The 18,155-nt window shown below is 36.1% G+C and overlaps 1 protein-coding gene across 3 annotated transcripts; it reads right to left on the bottom strand.

The window, feature by feature from the left end:
- Positions 1 to 2,561: 2,561 nt before the first annotated feature.
- Positions 2,562 to 16,818, bottom strand: LOC149801281 (dehydrogenase/reductase SDR family member 6-like). Of its 3 annotated transcripts, none has more exons than XM_089954288.1 (10): positions 16,685 to 16,818; positions 11,576 to 11,670; positions 9,298 to 9,373; positions 7,941 to 8,037; positions 5,464 to 5,572; positions 4,969 to 5,032; positions 4,220 to 4,333; positions 3,651 to 3,709; positions 3,134 to 3,226; positions 2,562 to 2,709 (listed from the first exon to the last, which is right to left on the bottom strand). In XM_089954288.1, the coding sequence occupies exons 2-10, from the start codon at positions 11,645 to 11,647 to the stop codon at positions 2,656 to 2,658; spliced, it is 738 nt and encodes a 245-aa protein (XP_089810414.1). In that variant the 5' UTR covers positions 11,648 to 11,670; positions 16,685 to 16,818; the 3' UTR covers positions 2,562 to 2,655. The 3 variants fall into 3 exon arrangements, with proteins under 3 accessions (XP_089810414.1, XP_089810413.1, XP_089810415.1); XM_089954287.1 differs by having other exon boundaries at positions 16,661 to 16,816; XM_089954289.1 differs by lacking the exon at positions 16,685 to 16,818 and adding an exon at positions 16,602 to 16,622.
- Positions 16,819 to 18,155: the final 1,337 nt, after the last annotated feature.

Here is an 18,155-nt window from a genome sequence, read left to right as displayed (position 1 = left end):
ATAGGTCTCCAGTAGATTAAGATAGCCGGTTGATAGGTCTCCAGTAGATTAAGATAGCCGGTTGATAGGTCTCCAATAGATTAAGATTTGGAAGATGTCCATGGCTGAGAAAAGTGTATATGCATGCTGCTTTGCTTCGGATTCTAAATTAAACTGGGAATTCAGTTCAGAGAGAAAGCGAGCAAGTCTGACGTGTATAATATACCTTCATGAACAGACAAATGTGGGCAAGACATGTTCTGGACGGGTCAATGTTTGAAACTATCTAAATATTAGATATTATTGAAATATTTTATTTTGCGGATCAAGCACAGATAATAAACCTTCAGTGCATAATAATATGTCGATATTAATATCGTAACTCGAAGACACTTGCTGTTTTACTGAAATCAACGGCTGGACAAGATCGTGACCCTTGCCCTAAATTTGGACATAATGAAAGTTCCTTTGACGGTTTTAAAATATGCCTTTGCACGTGACAAAAAAATGCAAAAGCAAAGGCACCGACAATTCTTACTAATGCATCAGATTTTGTCATGGGACTCTCATGGGACTTTTATGGATACTGCTTAGAAAGTATCTTGCAAATTTGTTTCCCGTAATTCTTGCGGGGTCAAATGTCAAAGTTGCCACATTTGCAGAAAATGTATAATTTTTGTTAGCAGCCTGATATGTACCTAATGGTGCCTATATACACCGTAAAGTCTAATGATTATACCTTTTTACTTAATAATGCATGTAGTCTCGTAAAGTAGACCCATGAGTGTCTGTGATACTTTCTTAACAGCATACGTTATATCTCGTAATGTGTAGACCCGTGCATGCATATATATATATATATATATATATATATATATATATATATATATATATATATATATATATATATATATTCTCGAAGGTGAACGCCTTTCACATGTGACATCCCGCACCGAGGGACGGGAGGAGTATCCTATTGTGTGACGATGAAGCGCTCTTGTAAAATGTTACCTCACAAAGACAATATCAACGCCATCGGCCAGAACAAAAATGTAAACTACGTAGCATCGCTGAAAAAGTGCGCAGTACCAAATGCAGTTGCGCAGTGATGCTAAACGCTGATTGATTCATCGATTTGCTAAGAAAAATACTCACTGCCGTTCTCTGACTGTGACTACTGTATTATCTCCAATCCTCACGCAGAGACAAACCTCACCAGTCACGACCCGCAGGTAATAGTTTCATGTACTCGGCACAAATTCTTCATTTTGATTATGAAAAAAAACCACATTATATCAGTCTTTGCTCGATGCCTACGTGATATCGTATCCTACAGAAAGCAGAAAGGTTTGTCAAGAAGAACTTGTAAAGAAGTGGAATGAAATCAACAATGACAAGGATTTGCCGGTCAAAGTTGATCATATAATAAAGCGATTTTCCATGAGAGAGGAAAAAAAATCACTTCTTACGTTTTGGGCGAAACAAACATTTTCAGCTGAACAAAATGAAGCTATGTTAGAATTTTATAATAATTCAGCTCTGTTTTATGAGCGTTTGAACGATGGCGAGGTTATCACTGCTACTGATTCCACGTCTATCACTACCGATTCAGCGTTAAACAGAATTGCAAAAGTCCAACTACAGTCACAGTCGTAGATTGGTGTCTTGATTTCTACTCTAGTCGACTTGTATGAGCGACAGAAACGAGAACTACTTACAGATCAACAGGAGGAAGAGTTGAACGTAAAGATAAAAGGATGATTGAATTGGAGACGAAGTTAAAGGGGGAAAATGGTGACCAAAAAAGATCACAGAAATGAGAAGTAAAGGAAACTGAATGCTGTGCAAGAACATTCCGAACTGCGCAAATCTCTTTATAATTCAGAGCGCTTTGTATTGTTGTGAGTCTTTCTAATATACGGTGATTTCAAACCAATTTTATCTGTGAAAAGTTTAGAGGGGGGTTCAAAGTTTTGGTGACGTCATATATGAGGGGTCTAAATTTTTTTGACGATATGTGATGAGGCTGGGGATCAAAAATCTGCCAGAATTGACTGGCAGCATATATGGTTGGTCCCGTAGGCTCTTGCCTATTATATGAAATGAGCAAGTGTCGGACTAAGCTTAAAATATTATTTTCGCATTATCATACCAGCTCAGGATTTTTCATCCTCAATACATAGGCTTTCTGAGCAAAGGTTGGTTGTCAGAAGGTGTAAATAAAGATGGAAACGGAAATATCTAGCTGTACTCTACGACATCAGATTGAATCTGCCGCGCCACTCACTGCTGCCCATGGCTTTTATACTGGCCACACACAAAATGTAGCAACCAATCAAAACTCTAGCTTTATCACAGGCAAAAGGTAATTAAAATGGCCTCGTCAAATCAAAGAGAGGACAGTGAGTATGGCTAATTACTATTTCACAAAATTCATCTAGAATGACTGAGACAGTTATAAAAACATACGAACACCATGTAATTAATCTAGAATGTATGAAGATTAAACAATGTGTCTTCTGCCTAAGTTGTAAACAAAAGAACAGAGCCCACCCACCCCAATGCATTGACCAAAACCCGAAACTTGTGAACAAATTTATTATAGTAACAGTACAATCATTTTTCATTGTTGTCAATTTCGCACCTGTTCCGTGTATCCTCTGAAGCTAGACGAGCCTACAAGCTCCATCCTCCATCTATTATAAACTCCTGTCCCGTTACGTAGGATGACTGGTAAAATAAATAAGGAAAATAAAATAAACAACCAAAGTATTTGAAATGAAACCTGTTCAACTGACATACTAGTAGCAGATCTTACGCAATCTGCTGTTATTGCATTCCACTGGCAATCAGAAAATCAGATGGAATCAGTTAAACAAAGCTAGTGTACTGTAAAAGTAATAAAAGAATAGCATAAACAACAGTATCAAATTCATATACGTTCTGGAATATCTTCGATTGATATTATTTAAGTAATATTTAAAACATGTCAATAAAAATGACTAGAATATGCTTTTTCTAAAAGTAATTGATGAAAAGTTAGAAATATTTCGATTTTTTTCTTCTTCGGAAATCATGAATGCCTAATGTTAGCGTCTTGAGCTACACTCTGAAAGGTAAAGACCACTTTACAACAGTACATTATTCAGCTGACCTCGTCTGACGCCAAATACACCACGAGGTGCGCAATCTCGTCTGCAGTCGCAAAGCGGCCCATCTTTTGGCGGGCAACGAACTCGTCATAGGCCTGTCGGGGAAGAGAACACAAATTTGAAATTTATATTTCTCTTGTTATGGATGATATATTTCCCCAATAGTCTCCCTTTTCTTGATGTTGACCTATTTTAATCCATCAATCATTTCTGATATTTATGGTGCTCCAATGAGCTTTTGAAAACCTTTACGAACTTGAATTGTACAGAGACGAAGTGCAAGAGATAAAATATACAATATATTGCATTATGTGACCAATATGGGTCAACCACTAAAATAATCTTTTAATCACAAAATATTCCATGAAGACTTTTCCTAAAAAGCCGTTTCTATTAAGTCAATAATTATCATTTTCTTTCTTGATGTTGAAGATATTGATATAGTTGTTGTTTACGCTCTCGTTTTGGCTGTTGTCGTTAGGTATGGTCATGTGTTTAATTATTTGTTTCACATCTTACCTTTTTCGGATCGGGTCTGGCGTTCAACCTATCCCGCAGCGATGGTGTATCGACTGTGCCTAATGGGATGTATAAACAAAATCAATGCTAATTATATTTTTCACCTTTCATTCTTACAAAATATTCTAAAAACTAGACAAAATATTTTATATCATTCCTAGTTCAACAAATTTGTGAGCCTATGATATATATGACATCGGTGAGACCTTTAAGTTATTGAATTCATTTACTGAAATTATCGCATTGAATTTTGATGTTTTCTTGTTGTTATTGCTTTTCAAAAGAATATAGCCAATTCCACACATAACAATATGCATCAACTTCTCGGTTCTTCGTAATTTTGTTTCCTATTTCATCACACTGTTTTCCCATTTCATCACACTACATCAAGAACAGTAACTGTATACCATACAGACGGTGTCTCTTTAGGAAATAAATTAACTGGTAGATAGACTTCCGGTGATTCAACTTGCAAAATAACCTTAAACAATAAACTAACTTGTAGTTAAAAACAGAAAACAAAAATAAGCGTTATGTGTGTACACGTTCTATTGTAAATGTTAGATTACCTGGGCAAATGCAATTTACACGAATGTTATTTTTGACATAATCGACAGCCACTGCCTTTGAAAATCCAATTACAGCCGCTTTAGTCGCCCCGTATACGCATCTGCTGGGTGCACCTGTAACAAAAGAGAGAATGCTACTGTGTTCACATGTATTAACAAAACTGCAGTATTTACAGAGTTTTCAAGAAATGATATTTGCAGTTGTATGGTGGGTAGCTGATCTTTCCTCTTTTTTAATAAGGAGCAATCTTGGTCAAACTTTTACATACTTTTGTCTGTTATAGAAGGTAAATAAATAGTACACGAGCCGTGCATAGTAACTTTAATAGTACTAGTAGCAGTAATAATAATAATAATAATAATAATAATAACAATAATAATAATAGCAGTAATAATAATAATAATAATAACAATAACAATAATAATAATAGCAGTAATAATAATAATAATAATAATCATCATCATCATCATCATCATAATAATAATAATAATAATAATAATATCAGTAGTAATAATAATAATAATAATAATAATCATAATAATAGCAGTAATAATAATAATACCAGTATTAATAATAATAATAATAATAATAATAATAATAATAATAATAATAATAATAATCATAATAATAGCAGTAATAATAATAATACCAGTATTAATAATAATAATAATAACAATAATAATAATGATAATAATTGTAACAACAACGACAACAACAAGCACGGAAGAATATAAACAACAAAAGGTACCTTTTATACTGGAGGCTACTGATGACATATTTATGATGTTTCCGCCAGTACCTTGCTCAATCATCTGTCAACAAAGGAGACATTTTGGGTTAAATAATGGAATCAGGGATAGGTAAACAGTTTTGTAATACGGTTGAGGCTCGAGTTTTGGAGTACCGATAATCGAATATTTTGACATAATTGACAGCCACTATTTCTGAAAATCCAATTACAGCCGCTTTAGTCGCCCCGTATATGCATCTTCACTCCAACCAACATCATGTCTAGCACACACTGCTGAATAAATGCAACATCTGACTCGTTCAATTCGAAATTCTGATTATCCGAACTAATGTAATGCCCCACAACGCGTTCGGTTATTCGTTGTTCGATCAAAAATACAGTTCAAGTTCTTGATTTATTAAAGTCTCTTTTTTGCACGTATCAATACGTATTTATAATAATGTGTATATCAGTAATTATCGGTGATAAATTTTTAATGACTCACTGTCTCACCTTCGGAATAAACTGTTTAGACATTCTGTACATACTCTTGACATTCAGATCAAAAGAGAAGTCCCATGATTTTTCATCAGTGTCCAGAAGAGTACCATCGAAGACATATCTGTAGAGGGATGAACAATCAGGTAACAACCGTGCTGGTAATTACAGAATTATCAATAATATAAAAAAGAAAACGAGGTTCAACATTGATGGCCAAGCTACCAAAAAACATGTCAACATTACTGTACTAGATGTAAAGAATACGACATTAAAGCGAAAACCCGAAAAACCTAATCCATACGTAATATAATTGGATACGATACAATATTCCTAAGCTTATGACATTACAGGACAAGACTAACTATATATTGACTAAGCACATTTAAATTACATAAGTATTATCAAAGTGATTATATGCACTTGTAAAATGATTTCAATCTAAGTAATGGTATATTTTTTAATTCAGACTTAAGTCAAATAGTCACCATGGCAAGACATGTCTACAATTCGAAACACTGTCCGAATGTATGGTACGGATGTGTCTACAATTCGAAACACTGTCCGAATGTATGGCACGGATGAGTCTACAGTTTGAAACAGCCCGAATGAACGGCATGGGGCAAGGATGAGTCTACAGGTCGAAATATAGAGCAAATGAATGGCAAGGACGTGGCTACAGTTAGAAATATAGGCCGAATTAATGGAAATGATATGTATACAGTTGGAAACAGGAATGTTATCTATATTTTTTCCCCATCATTATGTGTTATGCATAATTGTATTCTGGTCTTGATCTTGTCCAAAATCAAGTTCGCTGTGCTCCTGACTAGAGATACTGATGTTTCTATAATGGAAAACAATTAATACATACCTCATACTTTTTATAGGAGTGTGGGTTTATTATCATGATCATTATCAACAGAAGTAAACATATTTATGAGGTCTTGGTTATGGTTATTGATATTCCCAAATACAAAATACCTAACCTACCTGATGTTTACCACAGCCTTATTATAATTTTGGTAACATAGTTTATCTTGCTGAGAATCCAGAATGTTCTACAATGAAGTATTCCATTAAGTCATAACGTTCCAGAAAATGCTAATTGGGACCTAGGTCAAGTAGAGGGCTTGATAACCTTATTTATCTAAAACTTATTTATTCGTACTTTTAGATCTTAAAGCAGAATCATTTATATTGTTGTGCGTAATATTTGATTTGGGCTAGAATTATTTATTCAAATTATTATTCGCTGGATATACAAAGTGCTCAATAATATTATTGGACAGAGACATAAACTGGGAATTGTAGTGAATTCAAACAATGATATTTTCGATTATATTATTGTTAGTCATCAAAAGACTGTTGTCACATCACCAAGTCACGGGCCACTAAAGGCATATTGGCACATTCAGCACTGAATCTTATTTGCAATACCACTGGAATTTAATTATTTGCAATACCACTGGAATTTAATTAGAAATTTATTCATTACAACTGGTGATAGAACTTTGGTACTATATGGGATTTAATTCGCAATACTGTAAGTTCTTTTTAAACTTTCACTATGTATTCTGTGGAAATAAATTATTGGTTGCATTTTACAAAACTTGTTGCTTTTTGCTTGTTCTATTTCCTTTTTTATGATCACAATGTTGTAATACTATGAATGAATGACAAGGATGTGACTACAATTCCAAGCATAGTCCGAATAAATGGCAAAGATATGACTACAATTCTAAGCATAGTCCGAATGACTGGCAAGGATGTGACTACGATTCCAAGCATAGTCAGAATGAATGGCAAGGATACGACTACAATTCTAAGCATAGTCCGAATGAATGGCAAGGAAGTGACTACAATTCCAAGCATAATCCGAACGAATGGCAAGGATGTGACTACAATTCCAAGCATAGTCCGAATGAAAGGCAAGGATGTGACTACAATTCCAAGCAAAGTCCGAATGAAAGGCAAGGATGTGACTACAATTCCAAGCATAGTCCGAATGAATAGCAAGGATGTGACTACAATTCCAAGCATAGTCAGAATGAATGGCAAAGTTGTCTTCAATGCGAATTAACTTTAAGGATTATCTATTTCCTGTTTCATAATCTCCTAAAACGATAATTTAAAAAGCGTCAAGACAAAACTGTTCTAAAGACCGTTCATTACAGTCTTCTCAAGGGTCATTAGCATTTGTCAAAAACAAAATTTAAGTTATATCTTTATAAACCTCTTCCTGACACAGTGGGTCTTCCATTTTTTAATTACAGAATATATGTCCCTCATAATAAGCACAAGCAAATTTCGACAATTCAAAAACTTTAACTCGAATACTCTACATTACTCGAAAGTTTAGCATTTCTCCGACGTAAGTGTTCTGTAAGCACCGGCCTACTAAAACATAAATTTTGGCCGCACATCACTTTAAGTGTTTCTAATGAACTTATTTGTTGCTGACTTATTTATTTAGAAATATAAAATATTACCCTGCGCAGTTAAATAGAACGTCAATTTTGTCAATCTTCGCAGCAAAAGCTTCTACGTCAGCATTATTAGTGACATCCAGCCGATGGACCTCGATTCCTGTACAAAACGTTGTATTTTTATATAAAAAAGGATAAAAAGAAACTACCAAAATAAAATATATGAAGAATAAACTAAATATAAATAACCAACATTGCTTTTGTTACAAAACAGTGTAATAAAATATATCCCCTTCATTTTTTGAAAATAAGATTTACTTTATCAATTATATTTTCAGTAGAACCAGTCTATACAACTCTGGTTAAATGCTAATCGTGACACATACATGCACTTTAAAAAATACATTTATAGGTCATAAAGCACTGACCTCTTCTAAAAATAAATATATTTGAATGTAATAAGTGCAATTTAGAATCAAAGTAAACTTTCCAGAACCAGTCAACTTACTTTGTGTCATCACAAGTAAACCATACGAGGCTTAGTAAAAGAAAATGCCATTTTCGTTCTGCACTAATAAACAGTTTCCGGTAGCATCAAAAAAAGATAATGGTTTTCCTCGGAGCTACAATGATCAAGAAGGAAACTATGGAACGAATCTTCGCGACGACATATACGTCTACCCCGATGTTATGGTTTTAACTAATAGCAAGCAGGTAGCTAATTGCATTCGCTGTATTAGAAGAAAATACCGCTTTCGCAACCTTAGAAAGAAAATTCTGAGCTTCACGACCCCACTGCCACATTTTGGTAACTTTTGCCACCCTCAAAAATAAAATCCTGAGGATCCTCCACGACCCCAAAATCCTGAGGGTTGGAGCCACTGACCTAAGTAAAGTTTGGTGTGATAAGTCTAAAGACAGGGTCGGTCGGCAGGTAAGGGTCGTCGATCCACTTCGTTCTACCTCGACCATTGGCACATGTAGCTAGCTGAAACGCTGTTCTGAGCAAGTACCCTCTTTAAGAATGAAAACGTTACTGCACGTTCAAAACTAAATCAAATGACCAATGAAAGAGCTCCTGACACATGATGGGTGTTCATTATGACAACTTCCATAATGTCCATTTGACTGGACTCGGAATAAAACACTTGCGTATGAACGGTTGTGAACTGGAGATATTAACATGCAACGTGTTTCGTTGTCTTCATATGCCGTGACTAGCACTTCTAATTGACTTCGTGTGAAAACAGAACCAGCAATCCGATTGGATCCGTTTCTTTCAGCTGCATCCAATCAGACAGCGGAGCGATATGTTATATTTTGGCTTGATACAGACGACGAAGATTGATGAGGAACGAAGTGGGTCGACGACCTTTGACTGGTAAAGATGGTGTAAAGGATATAGAAAGCCAATTTATACCTTCAACTTCCAGCTCCTGAAGTTTCTCAATGTTAACGTCCGTGGCGATTACCTTTGCCCCTTCTTTAGCACATGCCTACATAAATACAAGATATGCAGATTTTTATCTTCGTCATATAAAGTAACTAAAAGTGTTTAAAGAAAAACGTGCTCTACTTTTCATTTGTGCATTGAATGAGTATACTAAATGAATGTAAATGTATACCAAAACTGTATTAGAATCTAATTTCTCCACTTTAAAGACATGACCGATTCATTCTAAATATTCGTTTCTATGGTCTGGACTAGGAGAGATGCCGTCATGGATATAGCTGAGACGTCACCAGGCCAAACCTGGATACAGTTCTGTCGTTGACACAATGCTCTATCAGACTTCAGTTGTCGCAATGCTTGTTTCGTAATTGTTGAAACATGAATCACACATAACAACTATGAAATATATAGAAAATAATGAAGATGAATACTGAGTATGAAAGTAAAATGAGGAAATAATGTATATGCCTGCCAAATTAGTGCAACCTGCTATGGAAACGTACTGCCATTCGTTACAGTAAGATTACTATCCCTAATTTGTCATGCAAATAAAGAATTGTATGAAGATAATGTGAGATACAAAATAAGACGTGTATTTTTTAAATATAAAATATGACTGTATCCAAACTATCTCAAACCTTCGAGTCACTCTCCATCGACTGACAGCCGGTCTCATAGAAATAACGGACTAAGCAACGTCAAACAGGACAGTGTTGCCACAACACTGTAAATCTGTTGTTAAAAATGAGGCATTGAGAAAACGGTATGCTGTCATAACAGCATATAGGTCAGCAACTTTAGTAAGAAAGGAAATATTTTGCCAAATATGAGCAAGAAAAAAGTCAGGAATTCATTATTTGTAGGACGAGTCACTCTCCATCGACTGACAGCCGGTCTCATAGAAATAACGGACTAAGCAACGTCAAACATGACAGTGTTGCCACAACACTGTAAATCTGTTGTTAAAAATGAGGCATTGAGAAAACGGTATGCTGTCATAACAGCATATAGGTCAGCAACTTTAGTAAGAAAGAAAATATTTTGCCAAATATGAGCAAAAAAAAAAGTCAGGAATTCATTATTTGTAGGACTGCAGCACAGGATTGATGATACCTATGACAACATAATGACGAGCACCTGAACCACGTAAAATGTCTGGTTGGTTGTCCGATGCTTTGACTGTATTTCAATCTTCAAAACGATATGTAGAGTAGGATACAGTCAACGCAGTAGTGTACTAATGCGTGGAGACGAGGTACTACGCTAGAGATCAGGGTGGTCTAACATATTAAACACTGTGGGCCACATGGACCAAACAAAGCCAAGTTCGTGGTACACACACACACACACACACACACACACACACAAACATACATATACTGTAATTATAGAACGAACTTTTTGTACGAGCGAGGGCAATAAAGAACAAAAATGACAGGCAGGTAGTTGGACTACATTGCTTTAGGTCAGGGGTCTCAAACACGCGGCCCCCCAAGCCGTATCCTGTAGCCCTCAAGCCGTGTCTTGTGGCCCGCAAAAGACTGGCGTCACAATGTGTCATGAGAGACAATAAAGATGATACGGCCATTGAGCCATCGAAAATGTCCTCATGCGGCCCTCAGGGTGGTTTGAGTTTGAGACCCCTGCTTTAGGTGACCCAATGGTCATATCAGCCTTAAGGTTACAATACGTACTGTGAGCGTCAACTCACTGACTGTTGTTGTTTTCATAGCAGACGAGCTAAAAAAAATATATGGCAACATTCTTTGAAACGGGTAAATCAACAGCGGAAAAAAAAGTGAGAAACTATGATCTACAAAATAACTATATTGTTGTACCTGTTCGTTTTCCGTTTACTCGTAAGGATAACTATACATTTTTACCAGGTATGTTACAACACGCCTTTGTCACTGGCTAGCCTCCCAAAGACTCTGAAGGTTCATGTTGATACAACTCAAGCAAAATTTCACTCTATTTAAAAAACAACCTTTAGTCGAGAAAGAAAATCGTTCTCCGAATTCACCGTGACACGTCATACTTATTTACGTGACCGTGTATAGGACTCGTCAAAATGTGAACAAGAGGATCTATCGTAAGAAAATTTTAGATAAGATTAGAATTCAAAGATATTCAGTTGAGATCACGAGGAAAACGACCATCGAAGACTCTAATGCAGGCACATCTGGGTGGACGCTATTTGATGTGCCCTATACATGATATAATATAAATATTGAATACAAATTACCAGTGCTACAGATCTCCCAATTCCCTGTGCACCAGCACTGAGAACAACCACCTTGCCATCCAGGCGACCCATGATTATTGCTTAGACTGATGATGCTGCATAAAAAGAAAAGAAAACACTTAGAAAAAATGAAATAGCTGTAAATTATATATATATATATATATATATATATATATATATATATATATATATATATATATATATATATATATATATATATATATAATTGTTTGTTCTATTTTGGGCTTTTCATTTAAAAGAAGACATGAACTGATGAAATAACGATATAATCATTTATTAGTACATATAATTAACAAAATAAAGATCAGTATCATCATCATTAATGCAATGAAATGAAACAAATGAAATTATCATCACCACCATCAATGCAATGAAATGAAAAGATGAAAGAAAGTTGTCGCCTCGAGTTTGCGTAATTCAAAGATAATAATAATCATAAGAAGAAGAAAAAGAAAAAGAAGATTGTTTGTGTGTGTGATTTGGATTTTTAACGTAGCTTTAACAATTGTTCAGTCATCGTTACGATGTCTGCAGTGTGGGATTTTATAGCTTTAAATGTAGTATGATGTCTCACCCAGTCACATTATCCTGACACCAGGCCGACCAGTCCTAACACTAACCTCTAAATGCTGAGCGCGTAGCGAAGCAGCTGTTAGTACCCTTTTTATAAGTGCTTGGTATAACTCGACGGGGGTTCGAACCCGCGATCCCCCGCATCCGAGTCGGACAGGTTTATTGGACAGCAGTGTTTGATTCCGGATCGTATATGTGAAGGGAGATGTGCTCTGTACTTCGTACTCTGAGGATAATCAGAACAGCCATGTTTTGAAGTTTCTGAAGTGGACAATGAGACGAACAAGACATAAGTGAATTACAATAGTCCAGTCTTGAGAGTGGTAAGGAACTCACAAGTGTGTTAGTGGCTTCAGCCCGAAGAAAACTGCGAATGGAGCTGATGCGTCTCAGCTCCAGATATGCGGTCTTGCAAATGTTCACGATTGACATCTAGGTTTCATATTGACTGTGCGAATTTAATGGTGAGTCGCTGATACTTATTGTTTGACTTAAATGACGTGAATGAGAAAGTCTCTGCGTGGTGATCAGAATGGCATCGGTTTTGTCATCATTCATTTGCAGCTTGTTATGTGATATCCATGACATCACATCGGAATTGCGCCTCGTTGCGCCTTGGATAGTAGCCTCAACTTCAAGTGGGCTAGATTTTTATATTTGAGTGTCAGCATATAACTGGATGTCGATCTATGACACTTAAGTGAGTTTATAGAATGAAGAGATCTGGGCCGAGAACAGAGACTTGTGGAACACCAAAACATTGATCAACTGTGCTGGAATGTTTTCCATTTATGGACACAATTTGTGTCCTGTTGACTAAATACAACTGGAACCATAGCAACAGAAAGCTGTATCGTGAATACAAAATACATGCTGTGACGGTGAAGTAATATATCATGGTCTGTTGTGTCAAATGCCGCAGACAAGTCATTGGGGGTGAGCATTGTAATCTTTCCACTATCCAAAGCAGAAAGAAGGTTGTTATCTACACTCAACAAGGGCAGTTTAAGTACTATATCGATGGCGATATGCGGACTTCACATTGCTAAAAAGACTATTATTTGAATTGAGATGAGATGCGAGTCGCGATAGAACAACTTTTCCTACGATCTTTGACATGAATTGAAGGTCAGAAACTGGGCGGTAGTTCTTTACATCGTTAAAGTCGAGCGTCGGTTCTAAAACTAAGGCTTTACAATGGCAGCTTAGAAACATGATGGGAATTCCCTTGATGAGAGAGAGGTATCGATAACATCGGTTAGTGAAGGCAATATCGAAGCAAAGCACTATAGCAGCAGTGACGTCGGAATCGGAACGAGTTCTGACTTTGGGTCACTCTTTATCACAATCCATAAAGACAAGTTCAAATGTTGTTAAATGTTGCCGTTGATATTCTGTATCACAATTGTATGGCGATGATTTGTCAAAGGAAATTTTGTTGTCAGTTTTATCTCTAACTGATTGTACTTTGTCACCGAAGGCATTTGCAAACATGTCTGAAGATTGACCGGAGAGAATGTTATTGGAAGTGGTGTACATTTATTCCGTTACATTAGTTACAATATTGACAAAATAAATTTTAAAAAATTGTAACTGAAAGCAAGAACAAGTCTTCTCGTTTTATTATCTATTGTAGGACATCATGGAGACCAACAGCGCACGCGCGTTTAACGTAGTGAGATGACTTAAATTACCCGTCTTTATGGAATGCTTTCCTCGTGCAATCTTGGTACAACTATACCCAACGTGACCTAGAAGCCAGATAAATCGAACGTATCCATTAAAGCGTGCTCTAATTCAGTGGTGCAAGCTATTATTTGCATTCACTCACTTGTTTGCTTGTAGACTGACTGCTGCAGGTATACAACAGACATGCATAACAAAATGAAATCCGTCACCTACCCACCACACTCTCTTTGTATAAGTGAAAACTGTTGTTGTTGTATGGTTTAACGCCATTTTTCAGCACAACATAGACTCTACATGGCGGTCAGTATAAATGGTGGAGGAAGAATCAGGGAAAACCCCGGAAACAACTAGCCACCCACAAGAAGCTACTGGCAAGCTTACTCACGTACCCACATGTGACGAGCCCGAGACTCGAACCCACGCTGACAGAGGTGAGACGGCAGTGATCCGTAACGGTGAGCGCCTTAGACCATCGGCCACTCGAGGCCCCTAAGTAAAAGTTTCTAATGTGGAAAATTTTTCAGACTTATTGGAAGAATACAGTCATTAGGTCTTGGCAACAGCACTGTTAAATATATTTGGTCTTAGCAAAATGCATTTCCATTTCTAGCAGGTGGGTATACAGAGATATAAAAGCCAACATACCAAGATCTGCCCGTTCACAATCTAGTGTAGAACCGACTAGAAATGTGTTAAATGTACAAATGACACCAGACGTGAATGTAATGTAGATCGTGCAACAGCAACTTCGGGGGTCGTCAGACTTTCATGCCGACTTAGAACAAAGTCGTTCGACAAAGATTTAGCATGATATCCACCCTGTCATAAATATGGCTCTAAAACAAAAAACTTCAGTAGGCAAATTATATCACGTCTGAATAGAACTAATGCGGACATTGGTTCCATTATAAGTTTTATTTGAATAGCACTAATGTGGACCTTGGTTCGATTATAAGTTTCATTTCGTTCATCCAACTATGCGGTCCCATCCCATTCCGTTTAATTCGTGTCATGGACAACTTTTTTGAAGTCGTAAAGAGCGTATCAACATTTGTTGTGCAATAGACACCAAAATGCGCAAGTTTTATTTTTATAGTATTTTTCTCCATTATCTGATTTAAAATTAACTTGCTTTCCTCTAAAAGTGAAATCCGCTATAATGACCAACCATATGTGTGTAAATATTTTTTTGGTCAAATATAAATTAATACTTAGCTACTTTTATACAATGCCCTACGACATTTCCTTTTATTCCTCCATAAATGAGAAACTTTAAACTTTGTCGAGTGTCTTTTTCATCAAAGGCCAAGTCTGTGAACACGCCGGTTGGTCTAGAAAGGGTGAGTATTAGATTTTACGCGTGAACTCTAATTGGTCGAATTGGTAGGGCATACATACATACATACATACATCGCGTGAACTCTAATTGGTCGAATTGGTAGGGCATACATGCATACATACACACACACTCTCACTCTTATATATATATATATATATATATATATATATATATATATATATATATATATATATATATATATATATATATATATATATATATATATTACATGTTTAGTGTACTTTAAGTCCAGTAATGTCAAGCTATGTTCCTATCTTTTTGTACTAACGAAAAATTAACTGAATGAAATCTCTTCTGAAGAGGAAATAAAGTCAGTCATACATACATACACACACACACACACATATATATATATATATAGAGAGAGAGATAGAGAGACAGAGTCCTATGCATTCCGAACATGGCGTCCACCATCTATATGTTAATTTTATGTTGCGTCAAGTTATGGGTTAATTAAGTCCCGTCAACAGCTAATTAACATCGATGACTCAGGTGTTAAGCTTCACCCCTCGGTCACAATGTGTCAGGTTATTCATAATAGTAATTAGTCCCGGCAGCTAGCCAATCAGATGTAGATATAGAACAACTTTCCTTGAAGGCAGCCTAGCTTAGCATGCGCCAAGGTAAACTATTCTCCCTTTTATAGTGCGCCCTCTGTCTTTGATCTCCGACAAGTATTTGGAGTTCAAATGGACGAGAGAGGTGGATAAACACCCAACACATTTCTTTCACAATTTGTAATGCCTGGTTTAACACGCATGCAATCGTTTTGTATGATATTGAGACGGTGCATTTTTATTGCAACTGTAAAATCTAATCAATCAATAGGAAGCATGTAATTCAATATTGAAGCATGCATATCCTTATTTTCTTGAAACTAATGGCCATTCACACTTCCTTCAAATTCACTCTTTGTAGGCCTAGTGGTAAAAGCGTCTGCCTTGGATGCAAGAGGTTGCGGGTTTGAACCTCTGCCGAGTCATGCCAAAGACATAAAAATGGTACTAACAGCTGCCTCCTTAGGCGCTCATCATTAAGAGGTCAGTGTTAGGACTGGTCAGCCTGGGGTCATGATAACGTGACTGGGTGAGACATGATGCTGCATGTCTGCGGTATGATACCCCATTACTAGACATCACTAAAAGTTGAAACACTGCAGACATCTAGCGATATGACTGAAAAAATTGTTAAAGTTACGATACAAATCCAAATTACACACAAACACACACACACATGCTTTGTACTTTACTATACGGTGACAACATTTTTAAGACATTTGCGTCGTTTTCTTTCCACACAGTTAACAGGATGCGCCTCTTTCCACAGAGCGACATGAATTAACTAACGATATTCACTGCATTCAGTTCAGTACGTATTACTTACCCACGCTTGATTCAATGTTCAATGCAGTAAGTACTGTTTCAAAGAAGAGTATGAATTACCTCTAATTTCAAGATGATGCTTACAGCGAAAGGTATCGGTCTCTCAAGCGCACGTTTTGCTGTCGGCTTTTGTTACGCCTACTTCTGCACAGTTGAGGTGTATCTACGCCAGAAGTCAATGATGATTCTTGTTGCAGTCTCAAGTGCAAATAGATACAGTTAGAGGGTATTCTTACCCTAACAACATTAACATGGCCTCTGTTATATTACTCTCAGTGACCCAGATAAGCATATGTAAATTCTCTCAATGTTGACGAATGATTGAAGACTGACAAACTTTGTTTCTAGAAACAAATTCGTCTCAGATATACATGGTGGGGGGGGGGGTAAAAATATTTGTCGCTTACATACAGGAATTAATAAATGGGAACACAAAGGCAAACTAGGGAACACAAAGATAATGTATTATACATGCCGAGATGAATAATCGTGTATGCATGTATTGGTACGCATGGGCGTCCGCATTAATTCCTCGGGTGGGGATGAGTGATGATTTTTAAACCACTGGGGAGGGAGCGCTAATCCAGAATCAGACGGATATATATATATATATATATATATATATATATATATATATATATATATATATATATATATATATATATATATATATATATATATCATACATGCAGGCACACATGCATACATACATACATACATACATACAATACGTACATGCATACAGACAGACAGACAGACAGACGTACGTACAGTGATAAACTACGCAGGAAGGATAGGGATTAAAAGACTTTTAAAAGTATGCATGTATGCCTGTGTGTCGATATGCCTGTGTGTCGGTATGTATGTATGTATGTATGTATGCATGCATGCATGCATGTATGTATGTATATATGTATGACTGACTTTCTTTATATCCTCTTCAGAAGAGATTTCATTCAGTTAATTTTTCCTTAATACAGAAAAGATAGGAACATAGCTTGACATTAATGAACTTACAGTACACTATATATATATATATATATATATATATATATATATATATATATATATATATATATATATATATATATATAAACAAAAGTAAAGAAAACGCAGTATCTAAACACATGAGTGAGAGAACTCGTTGCAAACGAGATGTATACGCAACATAGATTAAGCGAGGAAAATAAAGGAATTGGAATTATTTACATTCGACTGGAACGATTTAAATGGATTATCATGTTCTCTCTCACTTAGAACACCTGTACATAATTTATAAGATATAAATGAAATGGGCCCATTTCCCTAATTTACTGAACAAGCATGATATCATATATCGTTTTGAAGTTCATTTGTTCATGTGTACATTGTGTATATTCCTTCAGCCACCACACACATGAATGCCTGCTATGATTGATCATCCATATAATCAAAGATGTCCACTCTCTTGCCCAAAAGGATATGAAGTAATGAGTCAATGTCCTGACATAAATGCCAGTGCGAGTCTAGAATGTCTATTGCATCTATTATGTTTTTCAAACATAGTATTACGTTC

This window comes from Sinohyriopsis cumingii, chromosome 4 (genome assembly GCF_028554795.1).
Source record: "Sinohyriopsis cumingii isolate HCF-2022 chromosome 4, ASM2855479v2, whole genome shotgun sequence".
NCBI classification, from domain to species: Eukaryota; Metazoa; Mollusca; class Bivalvia; order Unionida; family Unionidae; genus Sinohyriopsis; species Sinohyriopsis cumingii.
Note: the sequence above shows the minus strand (reverse complement) of the source record. Positions and strands in the feature narration are given on the sequence as shown.

What these genes read in the sequence shown, in the direction of transcription:
- LOC149801281 (XM_089954288.1), bottom strand. Translation starts at nt 11,647, where the DNA reads ATGGGTCGCCTGGATGGCAAGGTGGTTGTTCTCAGTGCTGGTGCACAG. An exon ending in AGTAGCCTCCAGTATAAAAG is followed by an intron (nt 4,334 to 4,968) that starts GTACCTTTTGTT and finishes CTTTTGTTACAG; the next exon opens with GTGCACCCAGCAGATGCGTA. An exon ending in TGTATTTGGCGTCAGACGAG is followed by an intron (nt 2,710 to 3,133) that starts GTCAGCTGAATA and finishes TTATTTTACCAG; the next exon opens with TCATCCTACGTAACGGGACA.